Genomic DNA, 25,889 nt, shown 5'->3' on the forward strand with positions numbered 1-25,889 from the left:
CAGTAACTGAGCAAAATATATCAGTAACTTAGTGGAATATATCAGTAACTGAGTGGAATATATCAGTAACCGAGTGGAATATATCAGTAACCGAGTACAATATATCAGTAACTGAGTGGAATATATAAGTAACTGAGTAAAATATATCAGTAACTGAGTAAAATGAATCACTAACTGAGTGGAATATATCAGTAACTGAGTGGAATATATTGGTAACTAGTTAAGTATCACAATAATTGAGTAAAATATATCAGTAACTCAGTGGAATATATCAGTAACTGAGTGGAATATATTAGTAACTGAGTAAAATATATCAGTAACTGAGTAAAATGAATCACTAACTGAGTGGAATATATCAGTAACTGAGTGGAATATATCGGTAACCGAGTGGAATATATCAGTAGCTGAGTGGAATATATCAGTAACTGAGTGAAATATATCAATAACTGAGTGGAATATATCAGTAACTGAGTGAAATATATCAGTAACTGAGTAAAATATATCAGTAACTGAGTGATATATATCAGTAACCAAGTAAAATATATCAGTAACTGAGCGAAATATATCAGTAACTGAGTAAAATATATCAGTAACTGAGCGAAATATCACAATAAGTCAGTGAAATATGTCAGTAACTGAGTGGAATATATCGGTAACTGAGTGGAATATATTGGTAACTGAGTGGAATATCTCGGTAACTCAGTAAAATATATCAGTAACTGAGTGAAATATATCAGTAACCAAGTAAAATATATCAGTAACTGAGCGAAATATATCAGTAACTGAGTAAAATATATCAGTAACTGAGTGATATATATCAGTAACCAAGTAAAATATATCAGTAACTGAGCGAAATATATCAGTAACTGAGTGAAATATATCAGTAACTGAGTAAAATATATCAGTAACTGAGCGAAATATATCAGTAACTGAGTGGAATATATCAGTAACTGAGCGAAATATCACAATAAGTCAGTGAAATATGTCAGTAACTAAGTGGAATATATCGGTAACTGAGTGGAATATATTGGTAACTGAGTGGAATATCTCGGTAACTCAGTAAAATATATCAGTAACTGAGTGAAATATATCAGTAACTGAATGGAATATATCAGTAACTCAGTGGAATATATCAGTAACTGAGTGGAATATATTCGTAACTGAGTCAAGTATCAAAATAATTGAGTAAAATATATCAGTAACTGAGTGGAATATATCAGTAACTGAGTGGAGTATATCAGTAACTGAGTGGAATATATCAGTAACTGAGTGGAGTATATCAGTAACTGAGTGGAATATATCAGTAACTGAGTGGAGTATATCAGTAACTGAGTGGAATATATCGGTAACCGAGTGGAATACATCAGTGACTCAGTGGACTATATCAGTAACTGATTAAAATATATCGGTAACTGAGTGGAATATATCAGTAACTGAGTAAAATATATCAGTAACTGAGTAAAATATATCAGTAACTTAGTGGAATATATCAGTAACTGAGTGGAATATATCAGTAACCGAGTGGAATATATCAGTAACTTAGTGGAATATATCAGTAACTGAGTGGAATATATCAGTAACCGAGTGGAGTATATCAGTAACTGAGTGGAATATATCAGTAACTGAGTGGAGTATATCAGTAACTGAGTGGAATATATCAGTAACTGAGTGGAGTATATCAGTAACTGAGTGGAATATATCGGTAACCGAGTGGAATACATCAGTGACTCAGTGGACTATATCAGTAACTGATTAAAATATATCGGTAACTGAGTGGAATATATCAGTAACTGAGTAAAATATATCAGTAACTGAGTGGAATATATCGGTAACCGAGTGGAATACATCAGTGACTCAGTGGACTATATCAGTAACTGATTAAAATATATCAGTAACTTAGTGGAATATATCAGTAACTGAGTGGAATATATCAGTAACCGAGTGGAATATATCAGTAACCGAGTACAATATATCAGTAACTGAGTGGAATATATAAGTAACTGAGTGGAATATATTGGTAACTAGTTAAGTATCACAATAATTGAGTAAAATATATCAGTAACTTAGTGGAATATATCAGTAACTTAGTCGAGTATATCAGTAACTAAGTGAAATATATCAGTAACTGAGTGGAATATGTCAGTAACTGAGTGGAATATATCAGTAACTGAGTGGAGTATATCAGTAGCTGAGTAAAATATATATGTAACTTAGTGGAATATATCAGCAACTGAGCAAAATATATCAGTAACTGAGTGGAGTATATCGGTAACTGACTTGAATATATCGGTAACTGAGTGGAGTATATCAGTAACTGAGTGGAATATATCAGTAACTGAGTAGAGTATATCGATAACTGAGTGGAGTATATCAATAACAGTGAAATATATCGGTAACTGAATGGAGTATATCGGTAACTGAGTGGAGTATAGCAATAACTGAGTGGAATATATTGGTAGCTGAGTGGAATATATCAGTAACTGAGTGGAACATATCGGTTACTGAGTGAAATATAACAATAACTGAGTTGTTATTAATCACAATTTGCCAGTGTTTTAACAGAATATCCAGTTGTAAACTATAAATAAGCTTTAAATGACCTGACAATTTAAAAAAAAAAAACAGGCACATAAGCCACAGCAGCTTGAAGTAAAGTCTGACAGTGGTGCTAACATTAGCATATCCAGATAATTACTCTTTGTCTCTATCGGCTAATTTGATCCATATATTGTTGTTTGGCATCCCCCTGGACGCATCATTTTCTTTAAGCTCTTGAACTGTGTATGTGTGCACGCATTTGTAGCAAACAAAGAGCAGACCTTGCTAATATGGCAGAACGATCATGACGTTAATCCTTGAGCCGCATTGTGTTAGAAAATGAACCTAATTTCCACTGTGTTCTGTTCTTTTATAACCAAAAAATATATTAAAAATTTCCTTCATGGAGCTCAAGTAGCATCCCTGCTTGTATTAGCTTAGCTCGTATTAGCCAGCACTGATATGATGAAACCATTGACCTTCTCTTGTGGGATTGCATGCACTGCAGAGCTGTCTGGAATGATTTTTACATTTTTTTAGATGGAAAGTGACTTTACTGTAGTTTCCCTGAGATTATTTATTTGTTTGTTTGTTTGTTTGTTTGTTTAGGTGTATCCGCTACAGAAGATTTGAACTTTCCTAGATAACGAGCATATATCCCTCGGACCATCTAGACTACTGTCCTACATACTAAGGTCTAACAAGTTTTTAATCTTCTCAAACAGATTTTAAATGCATGTAGCATTTTGTTTTGGAAAATTAACAAGGACAAATATCATGGAGGAAAAAAAATTAATGATTTTATTAAAAATGCTGTCACTGTGCTAAATTTTGAATATGAGAAAAAATCTTTAAAAAATGTAAAATTATTTACTACATTAATTTACAAAGGACTACAAAAAGTATTAATGGAGGAAATAGAAGTAAATTGGCCTGTGAGTGAAAAATGAGCACTGAAAAGTGGCATTTTGTCAAAATTCCATATACAAAAACATACATTTTCTTTCTTTTTTACCTTCACGGGTCTGACGCTTCTTTTTGCTAGTTGCCAATAATCTAGGCCCATTAATGGAATGCTCTGCCTGTTTTGTAATTATTTTTTTTACCTAGTTATTTACTTATTTAAGTATTTACATAGTTATTTGATCTACGTGTGTTTGCTTAATACTTGTTTGCTCTTCAATGTTTTATTGGCCATAATTATAATTGTTTTATTGTTTAAATTTGTAAAACCCAATAAATATAAAAAGAAGACATTTTCAAAAAGAATCGCCATTTTATCCTGCTGAAAAAAGGACCATTAGAAACCATTCGGCTCAAAACCTAATGGTTTTGCTTTCTAATCGGTATTGGCTAAACTGTGAATCCCCTGCACTGTTTAATAAAGCATAAAAATGACCTCTTCACCTGTAGTTTCTTTGGCTTTAAACTTGGTATAACCAAACTAAACCCCCCGGCGTCGGTGCAGTGGTACAGTCCAGGCTGCTTCAGCACTCAGCCTCTCTGAAGCGCTCAGAGCTGAGCAGCTGGAGTTTGGAGAGGCTGTTTAATAAACCTCATCCTGGTACCAAATGGCTCTGAATACGATGCTTCTGCTGTTCTTCAGCACGGCGAGCACAGGTAGGGGCTGTTTCTGATGATTTTCTGTGTTAAAGTCAGGATTAGAACACGTTTAGGGTCAATATTGGGATCAATATCGAGGTTCTGTGGGAATTTGATCAGTGCGTTCGCACAGCGGCTCGTGCACCGATGATGAGCCAACCTGTAGCAGGTGTGGTGGGGCTGCAAAAATCAATAATAACGATATAAAACTGTTTTACGGTGTTAACATCGGTTCTCTGAGAGGTGGTGGAGTTTCTGCTGAAGAACGTCAGGTGGCACTTTTACCTTTTAGATCAACTATGGCTTTAAGGCTGGAAAAACTTCTGTGCGTTTTTTGGCGTCATTAAGCGCTTAATCATCATTCTGTGTGCAAGTAAGAATGTTTTTTCCGGATTGTTTACCAGTCTTTTTTCAGTCAGATGAAATGCCAGCAATGGATGGAGAAGGTGTTGAGAACTTTACAAAGCTCATTCTCCAGCTTCTTCTTCGAATTCGCCGTTCCACCTTAAATGGAATGTAACTGCCGCACCATTTAAGGTGGAACGGTGAATTTGAACAAGAAGCCAATTTCAGCCTCATGAGAACTTTATTGTTGAATTAACATCTCCTGTATTGCATACATGTCACATTACACGACTGTGGAATTGGAAAACGTGTGGATAGACTGACCAAATTGGCTTTTTAGTAGCCTAATTGAGCCATTTTAAGTGGTTGGAGAGCAGAAATTAATAGCCTGTTGTACCTATTTACTGTCTGTACATTACAGTACATTGCATTTTGTTGAAAATGAACTAAATTCTTAGTATCTGAGGATTTTTAAGCGATTTTATGTGCTTTACATCAATTTATATTGCTTCAAAGAGTGAATATATACAGAATTATGTTATTTACACTTCTCTCCATCTTTAGTTGTAGGATTTGGAATAGACCCTGATTTGCAGATCGACATCATCGCTGAACTGGACTTGGCAAATGCCACTTATGGACTAAGACAGACCACAGGCCTACACAACAACAGCAAAGCCTTCATTTTTCGAGGTAAAACCAAGCTGTAATACTTTCCTTCAGATATCTGCTAGATCTTTTCATTGGACGAGGCTGTCATTATCTGATTTTTGCCTTGATTTGTCAGGTTTTACATGGAAAATAAACGCAGAACTATTAAAGAATTCGTCAAACTCACTTACATGAGCTGAGCTGTTTCTGCTGTGGCAAAACGAATAGGGATTTGTTGAGTCTGCTTAGTGGAAATGCATGCAAATCAGCAAAATGACGGCTTTAGAATGTGAAACGTGGCCCATGCTCGGGGACTTTGTGCGCTTCCTCGGTTGCATGGTGGTGTGAAAGTTTCCTGTGGTGCAGCGTGGCAATGCATCCACATGGTTGTAATACAAACCACCCAGAGGTGGCATGATCACACCATCTGCCGGGTGCTAAGCCACTATGGCTTGTGGGTGCAGTGTCTGATCGTCTTATCACTTCTAATTGGTATCCACCAACATCTGTTCATGTCGCCCTATCTGTGATGCAGAATGTATGATCAGATTTATCTTGTTTTTGGTGAAGCCTTCTAAAACAGCCATGTCTAGCAGGGATTGTTGGTGCTGTGCTTTAAGTTGGAACGAGCGATGTGAAGATGTTAATGCCAGTTGCCTACTGTAAGAGAGAGCAGCAAGAGGATTTAAAATAATCGTCATGCACATTGCCAGGTAATCATTGCTGATTAATCAGGAAATTAAATTGTCATTTTTTTCTTATGGTTCTTATGTTTATATTAGAATCACAATTTGGATAGCAAGTTTTAAAACCCAAGAGCTGCAGTTTTAATTCTAGCCTGTAGGGGTTGCATAGACTAGTCCAATTGACTAGTTCACTAATAAATCCACTAGTCGATGACCGTAACAATAATACTAATAATTCATGCACATGACAATCCAGTACCGAAGTGGATGTACTTACTTTGCATGCACATTGGTGTACACAAATGCCGCAGCCGTTATGTGTTCCATTTAAAGATGTATTCCAGCATATTACACTGTGCGTTTCTTCTGTACTACAAAAACTAAGCAATACAGAATATAGCTAGTGCAGATGCATCACGCTGCAATAATACTGCGTGTAGATATGTTATTTTACGCTATGCAATCACGTTATTCTACTGTTTATAAAAACAAAAAGGAGACGTTATTTATTTTTTTAACTCTTTGTTTCCAGTGGTCATAATTTTAACACTATACAGTTTGGTCAGTACGGGGAGCACTGCTCAACCTCAAACTCCACCCACGAGCAGAGTGCTGAATGCTGTCGATTTATTAGAAACACCTGCATGAATTAGGGCGTACTTTGTGTAAATGCGGTGCTGCTAGCTTGGCGCTTGATTTTTGAAGCTGATTAGGCTTGTTTTATGCGAAAGTTTCACTAATTGGAGTAGAGTAGAAGAGTAGGTCAAGCGTCCGTCAAATCTACTTGGCAATTAAGGGCTGTTGTGATGTATATTGTGTAGTTAGGCTACCACAGTTATTGCCTAATCACCTAATCACAATTCTTTGAGATGATCTCAGTGATTAAAGATGATGGGAATCATATTGCTGATTCATTAGATTTCGCAATCTTATTATGCCACAACAAGCAGAATGTGAAGTGGGTGTGTCGGGTTGAGGCAAATAAATGTGAGTTCATTGTGACATGTAATTGGTGTTGTGAAGAGAGGTTTAAACTCCTAACTTGCTAACACGTTTAGAGGGCATCGCTGAGTGATGTTTGGTTTTTTTCTTCATTTATTTGTTAGCTATGTAGCTAATTCAAATGTTTTTAGAATGTAGGCTAGCAGAATTTATTTTTTTGCTTATATTTTCACTGTCAAGAAAGTGACACCTGTAGTGTGAAAATGCCTTCAAGTATTGTGGTGATATTTTTTGCCATCCTCAGTTTTAGAGGTCATCTAGACTCCTCTTCATTCAGTCTGATCACCATTTCTCATATCTCCACATAGCTGTTTTTCTCCTTGAAGCAAGAACAGGTGCAGAGAATTTGACCTTTTTAAGTCAGATTTGGACTATGTTGAAATAATGATGCAGCAAATGATCCCATTCTGTTTAAACACAGAAATGTGACCCAATAAGAAGGCAAAAAATCAGATTTGGGATAGTACAGAGGTCATGCAGAAGTTCAGAGGTTCAGACTCAGTTGGATGTACTGCACTCTGATGGTAGAGATGACTTTCATTATTCACTCTTTAATGAACTCTCTTCACTGTAATGTGAAAACACTCAATGTGACATTATGGTAACTTGTTGATGCATCATCAGCTCTACTTTGGATAAGCACTCAAATTTATGTGGATTCTTTACACAGTAATGGCTTTATTGTAACTGTAGTGTATATTAGTCACACTGACATGGTAAAAATGCTTTAGGTTTTGTTCACAGTCTGGTAAATCAGTATATCTGGGTCAAATATCCATCTGAGGATATTCCAGACTGGATTTACCCCATTGAAAGTATTTGCAATACTTGGATATGGTAGGTAGTTCTTTATTTTCACAGTTTTTGACTTAAAAGAGCGTTCCGTGGCTAAATTTGAAGACATTTTGTGAATATTAGTTGGCTGAACCAAGCTAGCAGTGAATCAGCAGTTGTGTGACTTGATGCATTTGAGCTAACAAAGTTAACGTCAGCCTAGAATGTGAAATGTGAGTAAAACAAAAGGTTAAAGTGGACAGTTCTCAGATTATAGCAGTTCTTTAGTAAGTGTGAAGCCAATTTGAAGGAATTTAGCCAACATTAATAAGTCTTTATGGCCAGCCAAATACAGCTGGCAGTAAATTGGCAGTCATGTGCAGTTATGCCTTTGAGATAAGAAGGATAATGTCACTTTTGTTTGTCACATCTCACGTACTAAGGTTAAAATAAGCAAATCTCAGACCAGAGCAGGGTAGCCAATTTGAACAAATTTAGCCAACATTAATTAGGCCCTCTGTAACTGGCCACATTAAGCTAACAGCGAATTAGTAACGGTGTTGATGCCTGTAGTATTGGGTAGGTATTGTCATCCTTGTCACAAACAAAGGTTACACAGGACAACTGTCAAACTAGAAATGCTCCCAGTTTAAATATGAAGCCATCTTTAAGGAACTGTAATTAGGCTCTCATTGCTAGCCAAATGAAACAAGCAGCCATTTAGATAAAGTGTGGCTTGATGCCTTTAAGATGAAGTTAACATCACTCTAGTTTCTGAGAACTGCCAAAAAGAGCAGGTCCAGTTCTTCAATAAAAGCAAAGCCAACTTTAAGAGATTTAGCCAACATTAATTTGGCACTCTGTTGGTAGACAAACAAAGCTAACAGTAAATTAGCAAAAAAAAAAATATGTGAAATATGACAAAAGAAGGTTTAAGTGATTCTAACCTGGAACTGTTACTAGTTTCTCAATAAGTGTGAAAACTTGAAGGAACTTGGCCAACATCAATTAGGCTTTCCATTGCTAGCTTAACTCTACTAACAGTAATTTAGACATTGTGTGACTTGATGCCTTTAGAATAGAAAAATTAATGTCACTCTACTTTGTGAGGTTTGACAAAAATATATGTTAAAGTTGACAATTGTCAACCAGAGCAGGGTTCAGTTCCTCAGTAAAAGTAAACATTGATTTAGTCACTCCCTGCTGAAGGACATCATAGAAGTCATGGTTCCTAGTGGTGTTTAATCGTCAGTAATGGTGTTCTGAGCTCTCCTGATGAGTTGATATCACAATATAGAAGATTTTAATGGTTCATCAGGTGTTCTAGGACTGATTACAGATGCAAATTTGGTTCCTCAAGGTTTCTTCAGTAAAGGAAATGGTTCTGTATAGAACCATGAACACTCAAAGAACCCTTTTCATAGTTACAGAAGAACCCTTTTGGGTGCTATATAACCTTTTCAAAAAGTTTATCTAATATGTAATATATATATTATACATACATACATACATATATATGTGTGTGTGTGTGTATGTATGAGAGAGAGAGAGAGAGAACCATCTGTAGCACATTCATGCACATTTTCCACCAATATGAATAATGCAAAGGGTTCTTTGAGTGTTTGGTTCTATATAGAACCATTTCCTTTACTAAAGAACCCTTGAAACACCATCTTTTTAAAACATGTAGTGGTCTGTAATGGCAACAATTTAAGCCAATTCTCATTAGAAAGCAAAAAATCATCAGGTTTGAATCCCAATGGTTCTAATGGTTCTTTTTTTTTCTAGCTGTGGATCAGCAATGTGGTTTGACGTCTTTGCTTTTATATCTTTCAAAATAACGTTCTTTTCCCAAAGGTAAAAGAGAACATTTCAAGTGCGCTCTTAGCAAAAAAGATTCTATATAGTACCAAAAACTGTTCTTTGCCATGTAATAATAGTGGAACTCTTTTTGGTGCTGTTTAGAACCATTTTCAAAAAGGTTCTATATAGAACCATCTATAGCATATTCTGCGTCCATCTGAAGAACCATTTTATGATGCAAAGACCCCTTAAATCATGCAAAGGGTTCTGTGACAGTTCATGGTTCTATATAGATTCTTTTTTTCCTTGACTAAAGAACTATTAAAGAACCATCTTTAAGAGTGTAGAACAGCTCTTAAATTCTCATTAAGTGTGAAACCAATTTGAAGGAGTTTAGGCAACATTAATTTAGCACTATTGAGCCAAACTCAGCTAGCTGTGAATTAGCAGTCATGTGCTGTCCTGCCTTTGGGATAAGGACATTAATTTCACTCTAATGTGTGAGAGGCGACACAAAACAAAGGTTAAAGTGGACAATTCTCAATCCAGAGCAGGGACTGGTCCCTCAATATCATGATTACAATTAACTTCATGTCAATAGGGAAGCTTAATCGTCCAGCAAAGTCTGATTTGTGATTCGACTTGTTTTGGAGGAATGTGGTCCTTATGAATGTACTCATCTGTCACTTTAGAGTTTTAATCAAGAAACACCTCAGCTGAATTAAGGAAATTGATTAGCTTTATCCATCTGAGCAAATTCAATCAGGTAAACTTTCAGTTACTTCGAGATGCTGTTTACAAATAAGGCGAGGTGTTCAATACCTTATTAGTGCGGTGAAATCTGGTCTGGAATATCACTCAGGTGTATATTTCCTCTGCATATGAATGTGTGGTGTTTAGAATACTGGACTCATTAATGTTAGCTCATTGAAAACTGAAAACTCAAACTCTGAGGGCTGTCACTACCGGTTATACCAGTAATCGAGTTATCTACTCATTAATTTCATGATGTAATCAAGTTGTAAATGACAAACAAAAAAAATTAAACAATGAAAAACAGTGCTGGGTGGTATTAATAAATTATTTACAAATTAATCATAATAGTACAGTATTTAATGTTTACATTAGCATTAATAATGTTAATGAACCCAAACTTCCTGGGTTGTTGTTGTTGTTATTATTATTATTATTATTATTATTATTATTATTATTATAGGGTTTGTAATATTAAAGGGATGCACTAACATTTCTAGCCAAAAGTGTTCAAAAATAGCATTTTGAGTTTTTGGCCAAAAGAGAGGGGGGGAGTGGGGCAAAAATTAAACAAGCTACAGCAAAATCTTTACAGATATTTTTGATGGTAATGACAATGAAAGAAATTGTGATTTAATAACGCTAATTTTCTCCCTTTTGTGGAAAGCAAAGCTAAAGGTAGCGTCCTAATCGAATTTTCAGTTCCATCTTAAATGATGCGGCGGTTTATTGTCTTGGTTGGTCTGTTGTTGAAGACATTGGATATGTGACGCATACTGTATACTTGTCTTTTTAGTAAAGATAACGGTTCTATATAGAACCATAAACACTCTAAGAACCATTTGCCTGCTTAAATTGTTTTTTGCAAGCTAACTGATGGAGAATATGTTGAATATGTTTCTATATAGCAGCAAAAAAGGTTCTGTCATTGTTATCACATCACTTTGCTGTTTATTGGGTTCCCGTGGCATTTTTATAAGTGTTCCAGAGAAGGATCTTTTAATAAGCAGTCTTAGAAACAAGAATTCCAGTGACCGTGGCGTGATTCAAACCAATTCATGATCTCTCTCTACTTTCTGAACTTAAAGTAAACGGAGTGTTGTATATGGTTCTGTATAGCACCAAAAAGTGTTCTGATATTGTTACAACACACCTAAAAATGATGGTTCTAGAGAGAAAATGGTTCTATACAGAATCATGAACACTCAAAGAACTCTTTGCATGCATAAATGGTTCTTTGCATCATGAAAGTGTTCTTCAGATTGATGGTTCAATATAAAACCTTTGTGAAAAGGAAATAGAAGAACCTTTCTGGTGCTATACAGAACACTTTTCGAAAAGGTTCTATATAGAATCTATAGCATATTCTCCAACAATCTGAAGAACACTTTTGCAATGTAGTCATGCAAAGGGTTTTTGAAGTGTTCATGGTTCTATATATTTTTTTTTTAAACTAAAGAACCCTTGAAAAACCATGTGAATGACATGAGTAAATGTCAAGCTTGTAACAGTAGAAGAACCCTTTTTGGTGCTGCATAGACACATTTTCAAAAAGGTGCTGTATAGAACCATATACAACACGTTCTGTTGAACGTCTGAAGAACGATTTCACCATGCAAAGAACCCTTTAAGCATACAAATGGTTCTTTGAGTGTTCATTGTTCTATACAGAACCATTTTCTTTAGGAAAGAACTCTTGAAAAACCATGTTTTTTGAGAGTGAATGTCAAGCTTGTAACAGCAGTAGAACCCTTTTTGGTGCTATGTAGAACCATGTACAACACATTCTCCATCAGTCTGAAGAAGTTTTCACGATGCAAAGAAACCTTTAACCTTTAATTCTGTATAGAACCATCTACAGCACATTCTTTGTGTCTGAAAAAACATTTCTCCATGCAAAGAACCCTTTAATTATGCAAATGGTTCTTTGAGTGTTTATGGTTCTATATAGAACCATTGTTACTAAAGAACCCCTGAAGAACCATCTTTTTTAAGGCTGTAGAAAATGTCAGCAGTCAAGCAAGAGATAAAAATGCTTTTCTATCATGAAACGTGGAATTTTGGCTAAACTAATGAAGGTTCTGCTGCACTGAGTCATGAACCAAGCAGCCCCCAGTTTGAAAAATGTGAAAATGGGCTACCTGCAGTATTAGGATGATCTCTGTTCGTTAAGATTTGGCTGCATCGCTATTAATCGCATTGTGAGGGCAGAATGGATGTAGTTGTGTTTAACTGTATGGCAGTGCAGCTGGAGTTTTCATTGAGCGTTTACGGCTGACGGTTAATGGCGGTCTGGGGTTTGTCTCATAAAAGTTTCATTGATTTGCATGTTATTGAACGGAGGTTTAGTTTGCACAGCAAACGCGGATATTGTCTCACATTGATTGTTTAATTCCACCGCAGTGAGATATTTGTGGGTTCATCTCATTAAAAGTAACTTTTAAGAGAAGTTTACAATCATTCTGACGCTCTTCCGTGCTCCTGAGGGTAAAGCTGGTGTGAAGTGAAGTTTGTCCAAGTCATGCTGCAAATTAGTCCTATTTGTGTCGCACATCTGTAGAGCCTTTTCATTCTCGTAAACTCGTGCATCCCATTACAGCTCCCTAAAGAGGAGATATTGATCTGTGTGCACGTTTCGGGGAATGCTTACTTTAGATTTCTGCTCCTCCTCAGTCGGGTTCCTCAGTTCTGCTTTGCTTGCCTTTTGAAATGCGCTTTTACAGTTCTTTGCAAAAGTTTGTGCACCCCTGGTCAAACTACATGTTGTTGATTTTTTTCTAAATGAAAATAAGTTAACACACACGCTGCAGAGAACACTGTTTTGGCACCTTATGTATTTTATTCTTTACTTTTTATATGTTAAATTCAGCAAATCAATAGAAATCGTGCAGTCAAATTTGCAGAACATGGCACTGTAGAGGACATGTTTACTTATTTTCACTCAGAAAATTAATAAAACACATCACTTGACCAGGAGTGCTCAAACCTTTGTGTACAGCTGTAACTGAGGATGTACAAATGCTTCGGTTGTGGTGCATTAGTGGTCCATCTACTTTGATTTTGAAATGGAATTCTGATTGATTTAATATGGATGTGCCAAAATTTCAGCTAATAATTTCTTTTGGCCAAAAATTTTTGAGAGAGAACAAAAAACTGGACATTTTGTGATTCAAAGCAACTAGGTAGGCCTATAACAACACTTTTGAAATCATTTTAATGGTAGTGAGCATGAGAAATTGTGATTTTTATTATTTTTTTTATTTATTTATTTTTTAAATGCAGCGTGTCTTTTTGCATTCCATAAAGCTGATGGCTTTCTGCTTTTTGTGCAGCAGTTGCGTTCTGGCACCTGTGTGTGACCCATTCTCTGTTGTAGAGGACGTTTTGTGGCACATACTGTAGCTCACATACTGCATTGATTTTAATTTAAGTTAAAAAAATTTTTAATTTAAATTGCATAGAAATTTTATGAAAACTTTTCTTAGATAGGTCTGATCAGTGATTTTAAGTTGTGTTTAATCATATGTATCTTAGTTTTCATTCAGGCTTTGCTGGATGTTTAATATAACACTCAAGTTTAGTATCATACAAACATTTTAAATATTTTACTCTGTGTTTACTGGGGCTTTAAAAACAAGCTTTATCAGATGGTTTTATCCCGAGCAGTTTGCAGTGCACTGATGAAGAACTGGAAGATATTGATAAAATTCCATATCTGTATATTTTCTGAATGCATCATGGTATCGGATGATATTTAAGTTCGCATTAATACAGTGATGTTGGCATTAATAAAGTAATAATGTTATAATAAGTTAACATTGTTAATGTTATTGTGCCCCACAAAATCTCCTACTTTGTATAAGATTCTGTGATGGTAGGTGGCAATAAACAGAACAAAACTTCCAGCGAGCTGCTCCGTTGGTTCCCTGTATGAAAGGCTACAACGCTAAACAGGAGGCTTTGCATGTGTCATTTTGTACTGGCTGCAATTTAGGAATGTGCTGTATATTGTGGAAGAATAAATCGGCAGACATTTCCTAAATGAGTAGATCTCTGGTGATATGCTGTAACTGTGGCTCTCTTGTTAATTCTCTCCTTTTGAGTTAAGTCTGGCCACTAGAGTTGTACATCACTAAGTCGTGCTACCAGAACAAGTCATGTTCTTATGGCCTCGTGAATATAATTGAAAAACACTCCTTGGGTTGAATGAAAAACCTGCCTATTGAAATATCAGTTTTGAAAGCAACACTATTTATTTATTTATTTGTGCATTTGTTTATTTATAAATTTATTTATTTATTTATTTATTTATTGGTTACAACTGAAATACGTAGTGTTACCAAATCACAGTGCTGCTGTGAGTCGCCCTGTAAAACCTGAAATAATCATTTAAAAGTTAGAAGCGTTTTTCACACCACGTCGCACGTCTTTACGTATTAATGTCACACACAGACTCAAAAGGAAGGTCCGGCTTGATGTTTAGTCCTCAAATGATCTGTCACGTTATACCGACGAAGATATGATGGCAATAGTAGATAATTCACTCACATCCTCAGAAGACAAGACTTTCACCAAGTTTAGAGCGAGTTCTCTCCAAATTTTCTTTCAACAAACTCTGTCGAGTCAGATTCATCCACTCGTGGGGGTCTGAAGCACAACTGGTGGTACAAAATGTTCCTCTGCACGTTGCGTGCAATTACAAATTTCCACCAGCGAGGTCTCCAAATCCCCAAATCCTGCATAGTGTTGCTTTAATGGGAAATAAAAATAACTTTTTAACTGGAAGCGCAGGTTGAACATTTCATATATCTTTCGGTTAGAAGAAATAGGTCTTCACTTTTTTCATACCTTCAAATGTGTGATCACCCAGTAAATTGGACCTTGGAAAAGAGGGCATGATATTGGAACCATCTAGTCACCCCCACCCTGAGCTGAAGGTTGTGTGGGGCTGTGTTTGATGATCACTGAACTCAACCGGCCCCAGAGACTGAGTCTGGGCTCCACACAGCAGAGGACAGGAGGCCATCAAACAAGCGGCCTAAATCCCATCCCCCAGAGCAATGGAAGCCATCAAACCACTCATATTTTATTTATGATTTTGTGGCAGGCCAGCTGTGGAGGATCTGACAGCAGTCAGCCTTTCAGGAATCAGAGAAGAACATGACTCCTGAAGCGCTCAATCAGACACACAGGCTGAGCAGGCTGGAGATGGAGCGCCTGCTTTTCTTTTTTTTTCCTGTACCACAAGCTATTGTATCGAATCAAGAAAGGAAAGTAATCAGAGTTTCTTAGCAGCTGGCTCGCTTCAAGTTCTAATCATTTAGGCTTTGAGATTTTTGTACTTTTTTGTTACTTTGCTCTAATTTTAAGGCTACAGAGCTAAAATTATTATTCCTAGGTCTGGGAGCTGGGGGGCCCTTCTTAAAGATGGATCTAGCCGGCGTGAAGCCCAGTCTCACGTCCCCGTCCTGATTTCACTTCCCAAGGACCCTCAGCCAGAGTTTGCGAGTTAGCATGTTTTCATTATCATGCAAGCCATTACAGTTAACTATGAAACTTTTTCACTGTTTTTAGTTCAGTTGTATTCTAGCTTTGTAGCATTTATTTATGGACATATTTAAGTATATTTAACAAAACGTCAGGCACAGTGGGGTCCGAAAGTCTGAGAGCACTTTAAAAATCTTGAATTCTTTTCATTTAAGCTTAGAAATAATCATTTGTAGTGAAAACATTGTAATACATTAGAAAGGAATGCAAAATAGAAGCATTTTCAGTGGTGGTCTCAGACTTTTTCACCTCACTAGATCTATCTGTGTTTTTTGAGGTTCCTCCCAGAGTTGTTGATTGACAGCTCTGATCGGTATGATTCATTGCACATTGTGAAAATCATGACCGTAAATCAAAGGAAGTAAAATGTATGATTAGACTGAACACCAGCAATAACAGTCATGCAATACTTTTCATATGAAATTTGTGACTCATAGTTCACTGAAACAAGTGGTGTAATTGTGAGCAAAGTGCAGATTCTGAATGTTAAATTCATTTGTAAGTAGAAGAGAAGATAAATGTTTGATTTCTGATGAAAAGTAGTGCTGAACTGTGACCATTAGAGCTCAATTTGGGCCTTAAACATCAAAACATCGGTCAGAACACAGTGAAAAAATACATCTCAGAGATAATGCTAACTTCTGCTAGCATCCCAGTGGGGCCATAGTAGTTTTTTAGCACTAAGCTAATGATGGTTTACAAGAAAACTCTCTGACAAAGCTAAAGTTAGCCTCTTATTTAAATTTTTCCATTCCGCCTTAAATATTGCAGCAGTTGCATTCTGGCACACTTAGGCACCTTAATGTAACTTCTATATCTTTTAAGGTGGGACGGAAAATTAAAAAAGGCAGTTGTAGAATAAACGCAGACATTTGAACTTCTAAAAGATGTTCCATGTTTTGCTTGAAGCTAGTGACATACATATTTCCAAATTATGTCAAAAACTGAAAAATGACAAAAATGGAGATATGAGGTTTTGTTCTGACAGCACTGATATTTTACCTTGTAGCAGCTTCACAGTGACTCAGTAGTGAGCTCTGATGTAGAGCTGCTGCCGCTGTTTACCATTTCTAACAACCTGGTGATTAGTCTGCCTGATTGGGTAGTTTTCTGCCGGGCATTTTAAGAATTTAACCCTTCTTTTCCATCTTAACATTGAAACAACAAGAGTAGTGATATAATGATGAAAAGTTATCGTTGTGTGTACAGTCTCATTTTGCAGAAGGAAAAACATCCTTTACATTTGAGGTTTTCATCATTTTTTGATGTTTTTGATGTTTTTGATGTGCGTGTATATATATCTATTGATTCTATAACAGAGATTAGGACTATAATTATTTGGATAAACATCATAAAGGAATGTAATATTTATTTGTAATGCAGTAAAATGGATAAAAAAACAAAACACATGAATAATGCAGGATATGGGCCCTTTAAATGCTATAGAAAAACACCAGTGACCGCTGTAGACTTCTTTAACTTAAGCTGCCCACTGCATTCCTCCTGGCTGCAAAGCTTCAGCAGACAGCATGGATGAAAACACCAGCTGCTCAGCTCTGTCTCTGACACCTAATAGATGTCCACCTGCCAACGACAGTGATTGGCACAGTGAAAACTGCATTTTTTTTTTTTCTTACCCACTGAAAGTAATAGGTGTGTTCTCAAGGAGCTCCAGTCGCAGCAGACAGCAGAACCCACTTCAGCACTGCTGAGCAAGTGCCCTGAGTCCAGTGAGCTGCTCTGGCTCCACTATATTGCATAGAATATGCAGGTAGCGTCCCTGAAATCACCAGAATAGGCACCTTTTTTAATATACTTTATTAATTTCACCAAAAACAGTCGGGATTCATTTGTTCAGTTGTTTAGCCTTCATGGGGAAACTCACATAGGCTAGGACTTGGGTGCCTAGCCTATATTTTGATGGCCACCCCAATATATTTCACCCCATTTTAACAATAATCCTATTTCCATTTTTTTGGACCCATTTCACTAAAAATTTCCATGTTGTTATAAAAAACATAACCTGCATACTTGCTTAAGTAAACACATGCTAAGTCTTTGGATTTTAGTGTGAAGGGGCGGGGCTACACAGTTGCAGGCTTAATAAGTGCATATATAAATGTGTCCGTTGTGTGTTGTTTTTGCAGCTTAGTTTCCATATTGTCACTCTTCTACTTCCAAGTACTTTTAGAGCATTTCTATCGGTCCATTTCATTGTATTGAAATGGAATACAATATAAAGGACAGCTGCTTTAAAAACGTAAATACAAAAAAATTCTGTTTTCTATTGTATAACTTTTGCTTACTTGAGTACCACTGTCAGTGCACCCTGAGCTTACATAAAGGTTAATTTAAATTTTGATTATCAAGCATTTCTTTTAGGATTTTAAAATAAGTCTTCTTTCACAAAATACCAAGTACACATATGCAAGGAACAATAAACATATGTAAATGCCGAAAAAACCCATATTTACAGCCCAGTGTGCACTGTAATCAGCAGTGTTGTGCTCTGTGTTGTAACTTCACTGAAAATACCAGCTGTTCTGTGTTGTATTAGGTCTCACCTGCAGTCACAACGTGCAGCAGTATAATCACATAATCACAATGTGAAATTTGAAAATTGTTCAGTCTTTAGGCGTCTGTAAAAGCGTCCTCATTATCAGCTCTGCTCTGAATGTTTGTCGTGTGCTCGGAGTGAAGGAGTCGCTCCAGTGAATCACTCTGTCTCCCTCATTTCTGTAATTGGACGTCCTGCTGAGCAGAAACATGGAGCGTGACGCGACGGCTTATTTCGTGAGTCTGGCATACGCTCGAATATGGAAACATCTTCAAAGAACACAGCACCTTGATGTGGAGCATTGTTAGAAGATGAGGGTCGGCTGTACAAGTGAAGCTTGCCATTCGTTTACTCTAGGATTGCAACAACGCTATTTTCTATGACTGATTAATCAGGCCATTATGATTTCGATTAATCAGTCGAGAGAAGTAAAAGAGTGTGTGTGTAATATGCCTGCAATCCTTTATATTGTTTGTAAATTTCATAATGAGTGGAGCACAAACAGCTCGAAGTTACTTGTTTAAAAAAAATTAAAATATCTGGTTCCATTGACTTACATCAAAATTATATATATATATAAACACATACACTACATTGCCAAAAGTATTTGCTCGTCTGCCTTCACACGCATATGAACTTGAGTGACATCCCATTCTTAATCCATAGGGTTTAATATGATGTCGGCCCACCCTTTGCAGCTATAACATCTTCAACTCTTCAGGGAAGGCTTTCCACAAGGTTTAGGAGTGTGTTTATGGGAATTTTTGACCATTCTTCCAGAAGCACATTTGTGAGGTCAGACACTGATGTTGGACAAGAAGGCCTGGCTCGCAGTCTCCGCTCTAATTCATCCCAAAGGTGTTCTCTCGGGTTGAGGTCAGGGCTCTGTGCAGGCCAGTCAAGTTCTTCCACACCAAACCCGCTCATCCATGACCTTGCTTTGTGCACTGGTGCACAGTCATGTTGGAACAGGAAGGGGCCATCCCTAAACTGTTCCCACAAAGTTGGGAGCATGAAATTGTCCAAAATCTCTTGGTCTGCTGAAGCATAAAGAGTTCCTTTCACTGGAACTAAGGGGCCGAGCCCAACTCCTGAAAAACAACCCCACACCATAATCCCCCCTCCACCAAACTTTACACTTGGCACAATGCAGTCAGACAAGTACCGTTCTCATGGCAACCGCCAAACCCAGGCTCATCCATCGGACTGCCAGACGGGGAAGCGTGATTCGTCACTCCAGAGAACACCTTTCTACTGCTCTAGAGTCCGGTGGTGGCGCTTTACACCACTGCATTCGACACTTTGCATTGATCCATGAAGCTCTCTACGCTGTTCTTGAGCTAATCTGAAGGCCACATGAAGTTTGCAGGTCTGTAGCGATTGACTCTGCAGAAAGTTGGCGACCTCTGCGCACTATGCGCCTCAGCATCCGCTGACCCAGCTCTGTCATTTTACGTGGCCTACCACTTTGTGGCTGAGTTGCTGTCGTTCCCAATCGCTTCGACTTTATGATACCACTGACAGTTGACTGTGGAATATTTAATAGCGAGGAAATTTCACGACTGGACTTGTTGCACAGGTGGCATCCTATTACGGTACCACGCTGGAATTCACTGAGCTCCTGAGAGCGACTCATTCTTTCACAAATGTTTGTAGAAGCTGTCTGCATGCCTAGGTGCTTGGTTTTATACACATGTGGCCATGGAAGTGATTGGAACACCTGAATTCAATGATTTGGAAGGGTGAGTGAATACTTTTGGCAATATATATATATATATATATATATATAGTCATTATCTAAAGTTTTAAGATGGCAGTTTGGCACACTGCATTCAGGGCTCAAGCCAGAAAAGGTGGATTTTCTGGTTATCTTGGCCAAAAGGACAGGCCTGAACCTTAATTTATAGAAAATCACATTTTAAATTGGAGTCACAATATTAGTCAGAAAAATCGCAATTAGATATTTTCCCTAATTCGTTCAGCCCTAGTTAAATGTAACATATAATGGTGAAGTAAGGCATGTGTAATGAAAAATTAAAAAACTTTTCTTTTTCTCCCTGCTGATCTCATTAAAAGTGCTTTCTTTTCTCCCTATGGTGACCCACTGAGCTCCATACAGCCTTTTTCTCTGCGCAGTCATGCTCGGTTCTTTGGCCACCGTCTCTCTTCTCCTCCAGGCTTTTGCTCAGCTTGACATGCTTCTAGATCGCCTTTACCCAGCTGGAGTTAATGGCGAAAATGTCAGTAAGCACACCTTGATATCGTTACATGCTGCTGCTATCGCATAAGATTTTGTACGTGGATTGCAGATGAAAAATAGCCTTCTCTGTGCGTAATTTGGCCGAAGCTCCTTAAACTGAAGCGGGGTTATGACTTATGAATTGTTCCGAGAAATCTGCCGCCCCTAAGAGCGTCGTCAGCGTTGTGACAAATGATCCAATTTCAAGGGAATATCCTTTCTCAAATATGCATGAACGTCAGGGAAGATTAAATCGCTGGTGTAAGATTTGGCGGTCCTAGTTGGGATTTAATAATGCTGCTCTTTCCATCATGCCTCGAATGGGACACCCATAATAAAATGTTATGTCAGTCATGTCAGAGGTAATGGCAGTTATCATTATACATGTTAAATATTCTGTGTGCAGATTAGCAATTAGTTAAACGCTGACTTTTTCAGGGATGTGTCCCTCATTGTCTCTCTGCGTGTCCCGAGGCCTAACTCGTTATCTGTGGGAGGGAAATTATGCCAACCTTGGCTAATCTCTGCGGCAGAAGGAGCACTGGTGGAAATTAGCAGGCGAAAACGCCATTACATATCAATTAAATCTGATTCATTTGCACAAACACAACATGAAACATGTATACAAATATGCTTAGGGTTGCTATCTAATCTCAGATTACCCAGCCTACATCTTTATGAAGCTATTATCCTCATTTAAACTGCATATCAAGGTATTCTGCAGTTTTGTATGTTGGTTTTATCCCCCTCTGGTATACCTGTGTCTACTTTTTTCACTCAACTCAAAACTCAACTTTCATTACACAGAGTTTGTGTTTAACTGCAGAAAAGGGATATGAGATGATGGTACATGTTTAAGACTTGATGACTTTTATTTTATGCACATGGCTATATTTTCAGTAAGGTTATATCCAGATTATGCAGTTTATGTACGTCTTTGCGGTGAGGCAGTTAGCCACACATTCTAATTGACATGCAAATCAGTTACTCTGTTTAAACAACACCACGAAATGTCTTACTTGGAGTATTGCAATATTCCGGTAGATATCTGAATATTTATGTGCAGGAAAATTAGCCTGTTTGCTTGGGCTGCTTAATTGAAATGTACAAAGTGAGGGTGAAGGGGCTGAAAGCTCTGCCGTGTCCCTGTGTAGAAAGATGATGTTGTGAGCATATTCGAGTCACGAAGATGATTTTATAGTATTCCCTAAAAGTAGCTGACTTGTGGTAAGATGTAGCCTTCTACTGATACGACACTGAAAAAAGTGCTGCACTGAATTTACTGCACATAAAAAATGCATCACACTGACGCCATTTTATCTTTCAGTTAATTTACTTTGTTAATAATGGTGTTGTAATGCAGTACTGGGGGTGTAGTGATTCATAAAATTCATAATTTGATGCGATTCTCAATTTAGTACACTTTCCAGCAGGAGTGGCTGAAGATGTGCCTCATATGTTAATTCCATTTTAATTTTTTTAGAGCATTCAACAAACAGTGCTAAACTGAGCCACAAGCTAATGTTATATGCTCCAGCATGCTACATACACTGTATGCATTTACATGCACTAAATAATCCAATCATAATTGGATTTCTGCAGTTATCTGATTATTCAAATGGTCATGTAAACATCTCTCTCTCTCTCTCTCTCTCTCTCTCTCTCTCTCTCTCTCTCTCTCTCTCTCTCTCTCTCTCTCTCTCTCTCTCTCTCTCTCTCTCTCTCTCTCTCTCTCTCTCTCTCTCTCTCTCATCACTGCCTGACTCATGTAGACCCGGAGTTTCCCCATTATCTGATTACTCAATTGCATGTAAATGTAAACTGATTTTCTGCAGTTATCGTATTATTAAGTGCATGTAAACACACTCAGTAAGATACAGTGTGATGGATACAGTGTCATACATTGTGAAACAATCCAATGTAGTACCTTACACTGTGACTCAGTTCCATACCGCACCTTACACTGTGACTCAGTTCCATACCGCACCTTACACTGTGACTCAGTTCCGTACAGTACACTCTTAAAAAAAAGTTGGTTCTTCAGGGGTTCTTTAGTAAAGTAAGTGGCTTTATTTAGAACCATTAACACTCAAAGAACCATTTGCATGCTTAAAGGTGTCTTCTCATGTGTTCTTCAGGTTAATGCAGAATGTGTTGTATATGGTTCTATATAGCACCAAAAAGGGTTCTTCTAATGTTAAAAGCTTGACATTGTAACAATAGAAGAACCTTTTTTGGTGCTCTATAGAACCAACACATTCTCCGTCAACCTGAAGAACCATTTCACCATTCACAGAACCATTTATGACCCTTTTGTGACAAAGTTCTACATAACATATTTGGTTTATCTAATCAGTCCTTCATTGAAGGTGCTGCTGAAAGAACTCAACAAATCCATGTGATGGCCAAAGTGCAGTGTATTATTTTAACCTACACACTTAGATGGTTCTTCAAGGGTTCTTTAGTCAAGAAAACGGTTCTATATAGAACCATAAGCACTCAGAGAACCCTTGGCATAATTACACTGTTCTTTGCATTGTGAAAAAGTTCTTCAGGTTGATTAAGAATGTGTTGTATGGTTCTTTTCAGCACCTTTTTTAAAAGTGTTCTATGTAGCACCAAAAAGGGTTCTTCTGTTGTAACAATCTTGGCATTGTAATAATAGAAGAACCCTTTTTGCTGCTATTTAGACCTCTTTTCAAAAAGGTGCTATATAGAACCATCTACAGTACTTTGTCAATTGATCTGAAGGACCATTTCACCATGCAAAAAACCCTTTAATCATGCAAAGGGTTCTTTGTGTTAATGGTTCCATATGGAGCCAGTTTCTTTACTAAAGAACCTTCAAAGAACTATCTCTTTTCATATTCATCATAACTGCACTGACAATAACATATTCTGATTACTGAGTTCTGTATTAATGTCAATTTGTCAATTTTCATGTTATGTTCTGTTTACAAAAATAAGTGCCAAAATAAATCAGTTAAAGCAATTCCCAAGTACCAGATATTTAAGAAAATGATGCACTTATGAATCAATTCAACTCAGTGCACACTTTTTTTCTAGATTTTATGGAAGAACCAACATTTACAAGCATTTTAACCTTGTTTCTATGATGTGGGCTCATGCATTAAAATGCAAAGCAACAGTGCAGTTTGGTTTTGTGAGTTAAATCCATTTGAGCAAAATGAACAGATTTTTCACTTGGTCTTATTCCTGCTGTAACAAATTCCATCAAATTGTGTTTTTATTTATTTATTTATTTTTTGCTTGAATAAACTGTGGAAGGTATTTGGCTGTTTTGCATGTAATTTAGCCGCAGAGATATTTTCGTTGTCTCTGTAAGGATATGAAGCTGAGCTCCGCAGAGAAGCCGTTAATATTTCGTCTCCTGTGACTTCTCAAGGTTTTCAGCCTTGGGAACTCCAAAGCAGAATTAAGAATACGGCCTTGCGTGTCATCAACTTCCCTCAATGTGTTGCTCGGTCACCAACTGTTTATCGGCTCAATGCGCGATCAAAGGCGTGCGAGATTAATGGGGGCGGTTCTTGGGTTTTATATTCAAGGGTCGGCCAAGGAGGACGCAGAAGGCAATTACAGGGTGACCATTAGAGTGGAAAATATACCACAAATGTGGTGAGCTCCAATAATATGCAGATTTCCGAATGAGCAGACCAATAAATCAATGTATACAAGAGCCAATAAATATTATATGATTCTTTGAGTCTTGCAAAGTAATGTCTAAGCCTTGCATCACACGCAAAGACCAAGAAGGAGATACTAAATGAAGCAGAATATGCAGCAATGTGCTGTTTGTAATGATTAAAGGCATGTGAAGAAGTTTCAGATAAACAAAAGCATCAATTTTAAATGTCTGTCTTTTTACTTTCATCCTGAGAGATGATCTGGAGAGCCTATATCAAGAAACCAAAATAGAGTTTCTTATTTAAAGTTCATATTTGAGAACATATAAGAGTTCAGGCTTCTTTAATGTGCAGGTCAGTTCTGTTATGTTGCTGCTGAATGTTTAAAATAAAAAAGAATAAAAAAACTCAAGAAATTCAAATGAAATTTTAGATGTCTGTGGATAAATATTTGATGGTGTAGGCGGTTCTGAATTATTGCACAGGTGTAGTACAGGTATAATAATACTATTAAATATCTTGGTGTAATAATACAATTATTATTATCATCTGGTATAAGCAGTGGTTGCTAAGGTGTTGCTAGAAGGTTGCCATTTTGTATGGGATGAGATTACCATGGGAGGAATGAGGGATGACAAAACGACACATAGAGGAGTGTGCGTCAGTATGGCTGTGGATTAGAGCATGGGGACCTGCCCTGAGTGAGTACATGCAGTTTCGTGGCTGTTCTGTGAAGGAAATAATAGGGCTATGGTGTGGGTAAAAATAAATGGGACTCTAAGGGAGGAGTAAGGAATGAAAAAACAACACCTAGAGGAGTGCGGGTCAGTATGGCTGTGCAGTAGAGTTTAAGGACCTGCACTGAGTGAGTGCATGCAGTTTGGTGGCTGTCGAGCAAAGAAATAATTGGGCTTGTGTGGGGCCAATAATGGATGGGAGTCTATGGGAGAAACGAAGGATGAGGAAAAAAATGACAAACGGATGAGTGCGGGTCAGAACAGCATTGAATTTGTGCTCTGAGACGGTATATGCGAAACGAGTTTTTTGGTTGAGCAGAAGTGCATGCAGTTTTATACTGCATTCATTCCTATGGGAAAAATTCATATTGATGAAGTGCTACACGTTCCACAAAGCAGCTAACATGAAGGCGAGTGGGTTGCAGCACACAGCAGCTGAGCTGAAAGTTTTGGGAGCTTTGTCGGTTTGCTGTAGGCCTGAGTGATGTGTTAAGAAACTGAATAATAAATGAGAGGCAGATCTGACATTTAAGAGGGCTGTTAAATTGCTGTCTCGATGAAAACTGCTGTCAGAGATGCAGTTGAGCTGCAGTCAAGACCGAATGTGAGTGTCAACAACCTTGCAGTGACACCTAAACAGAAAATTACAGGGTGGCTCAGACTGCACAAATTCAAGGGTGAGCCATGTAGAAAGCGCAACAACAGGACAGTCCACAGAGAATGTCGTTCAGGAAACCGAGCGGTCTGCCAAGCACAAAGACAAAACGGTCACTTCAGAAACAAGTACTGATGTGCTCTGCATGACGATTCTAGTGAAAAAACTGAAACAGGCCTAAAAATCTGCAGAATTAAATGTGCAACTAGGCAAAAGAATGTTTTACAAAAGGCTATAGAGTAAAAATAGAACAGGACACAGTCTTTGCTGTAGAATGAGGAAAAAGTGTCATTAAAAAAATTGCAAATGGCATCTAATTAAAAACTTACACTGCAGATTTCGGCCCTCTTGAAGGA

At 37.4% G+C, this 25,889-nt stretch overlaps 1 protein-coding gene across 1 annotated transcript in view; it reads left to right on the forward strand.

The window, feature by feature from the left end:
* Positions 1–4,060: 4,060 nt before the first annotated feature.
* Positions 4,061–25,889, forward strand: part of LOC118819330 (protein kinase C-binding protein NELL1-like) — a 377,055-nt gene continuing 355,226 nt past the window's right edge. Inside the window, exons 1-2 of the mRNA XM_036587069.1 lie at positions 4,061–4,158; positions 5,050–5,178. Coding sequence (XP_036442962.1) covers positions 4,110–4,158; positions 5,050–5,178 — 178 coding nt within the window. The 5' untranslated portion in view covers positions 4,061–4,109. The remainder of the gene's footprint in view (positions 4,159–5,049; positions 5,179–25,889) is intronic.

This window comes from Colossoma macropomum, unplaced genomic scaffold (assembly GCF_904425465.1).
Source record: "Colossoma macropomum unplaced genomic scaffold, Colossoma_macropomum, whole genome shotgun sequence".
Classification (NCBI taxonomy): domain Eukaryota; kingdom Metazoa; phylum Chordata; class Actinopteri; order Characiformes; family Serrasalmidae; genus Colossoma; species Colossoma macropomum.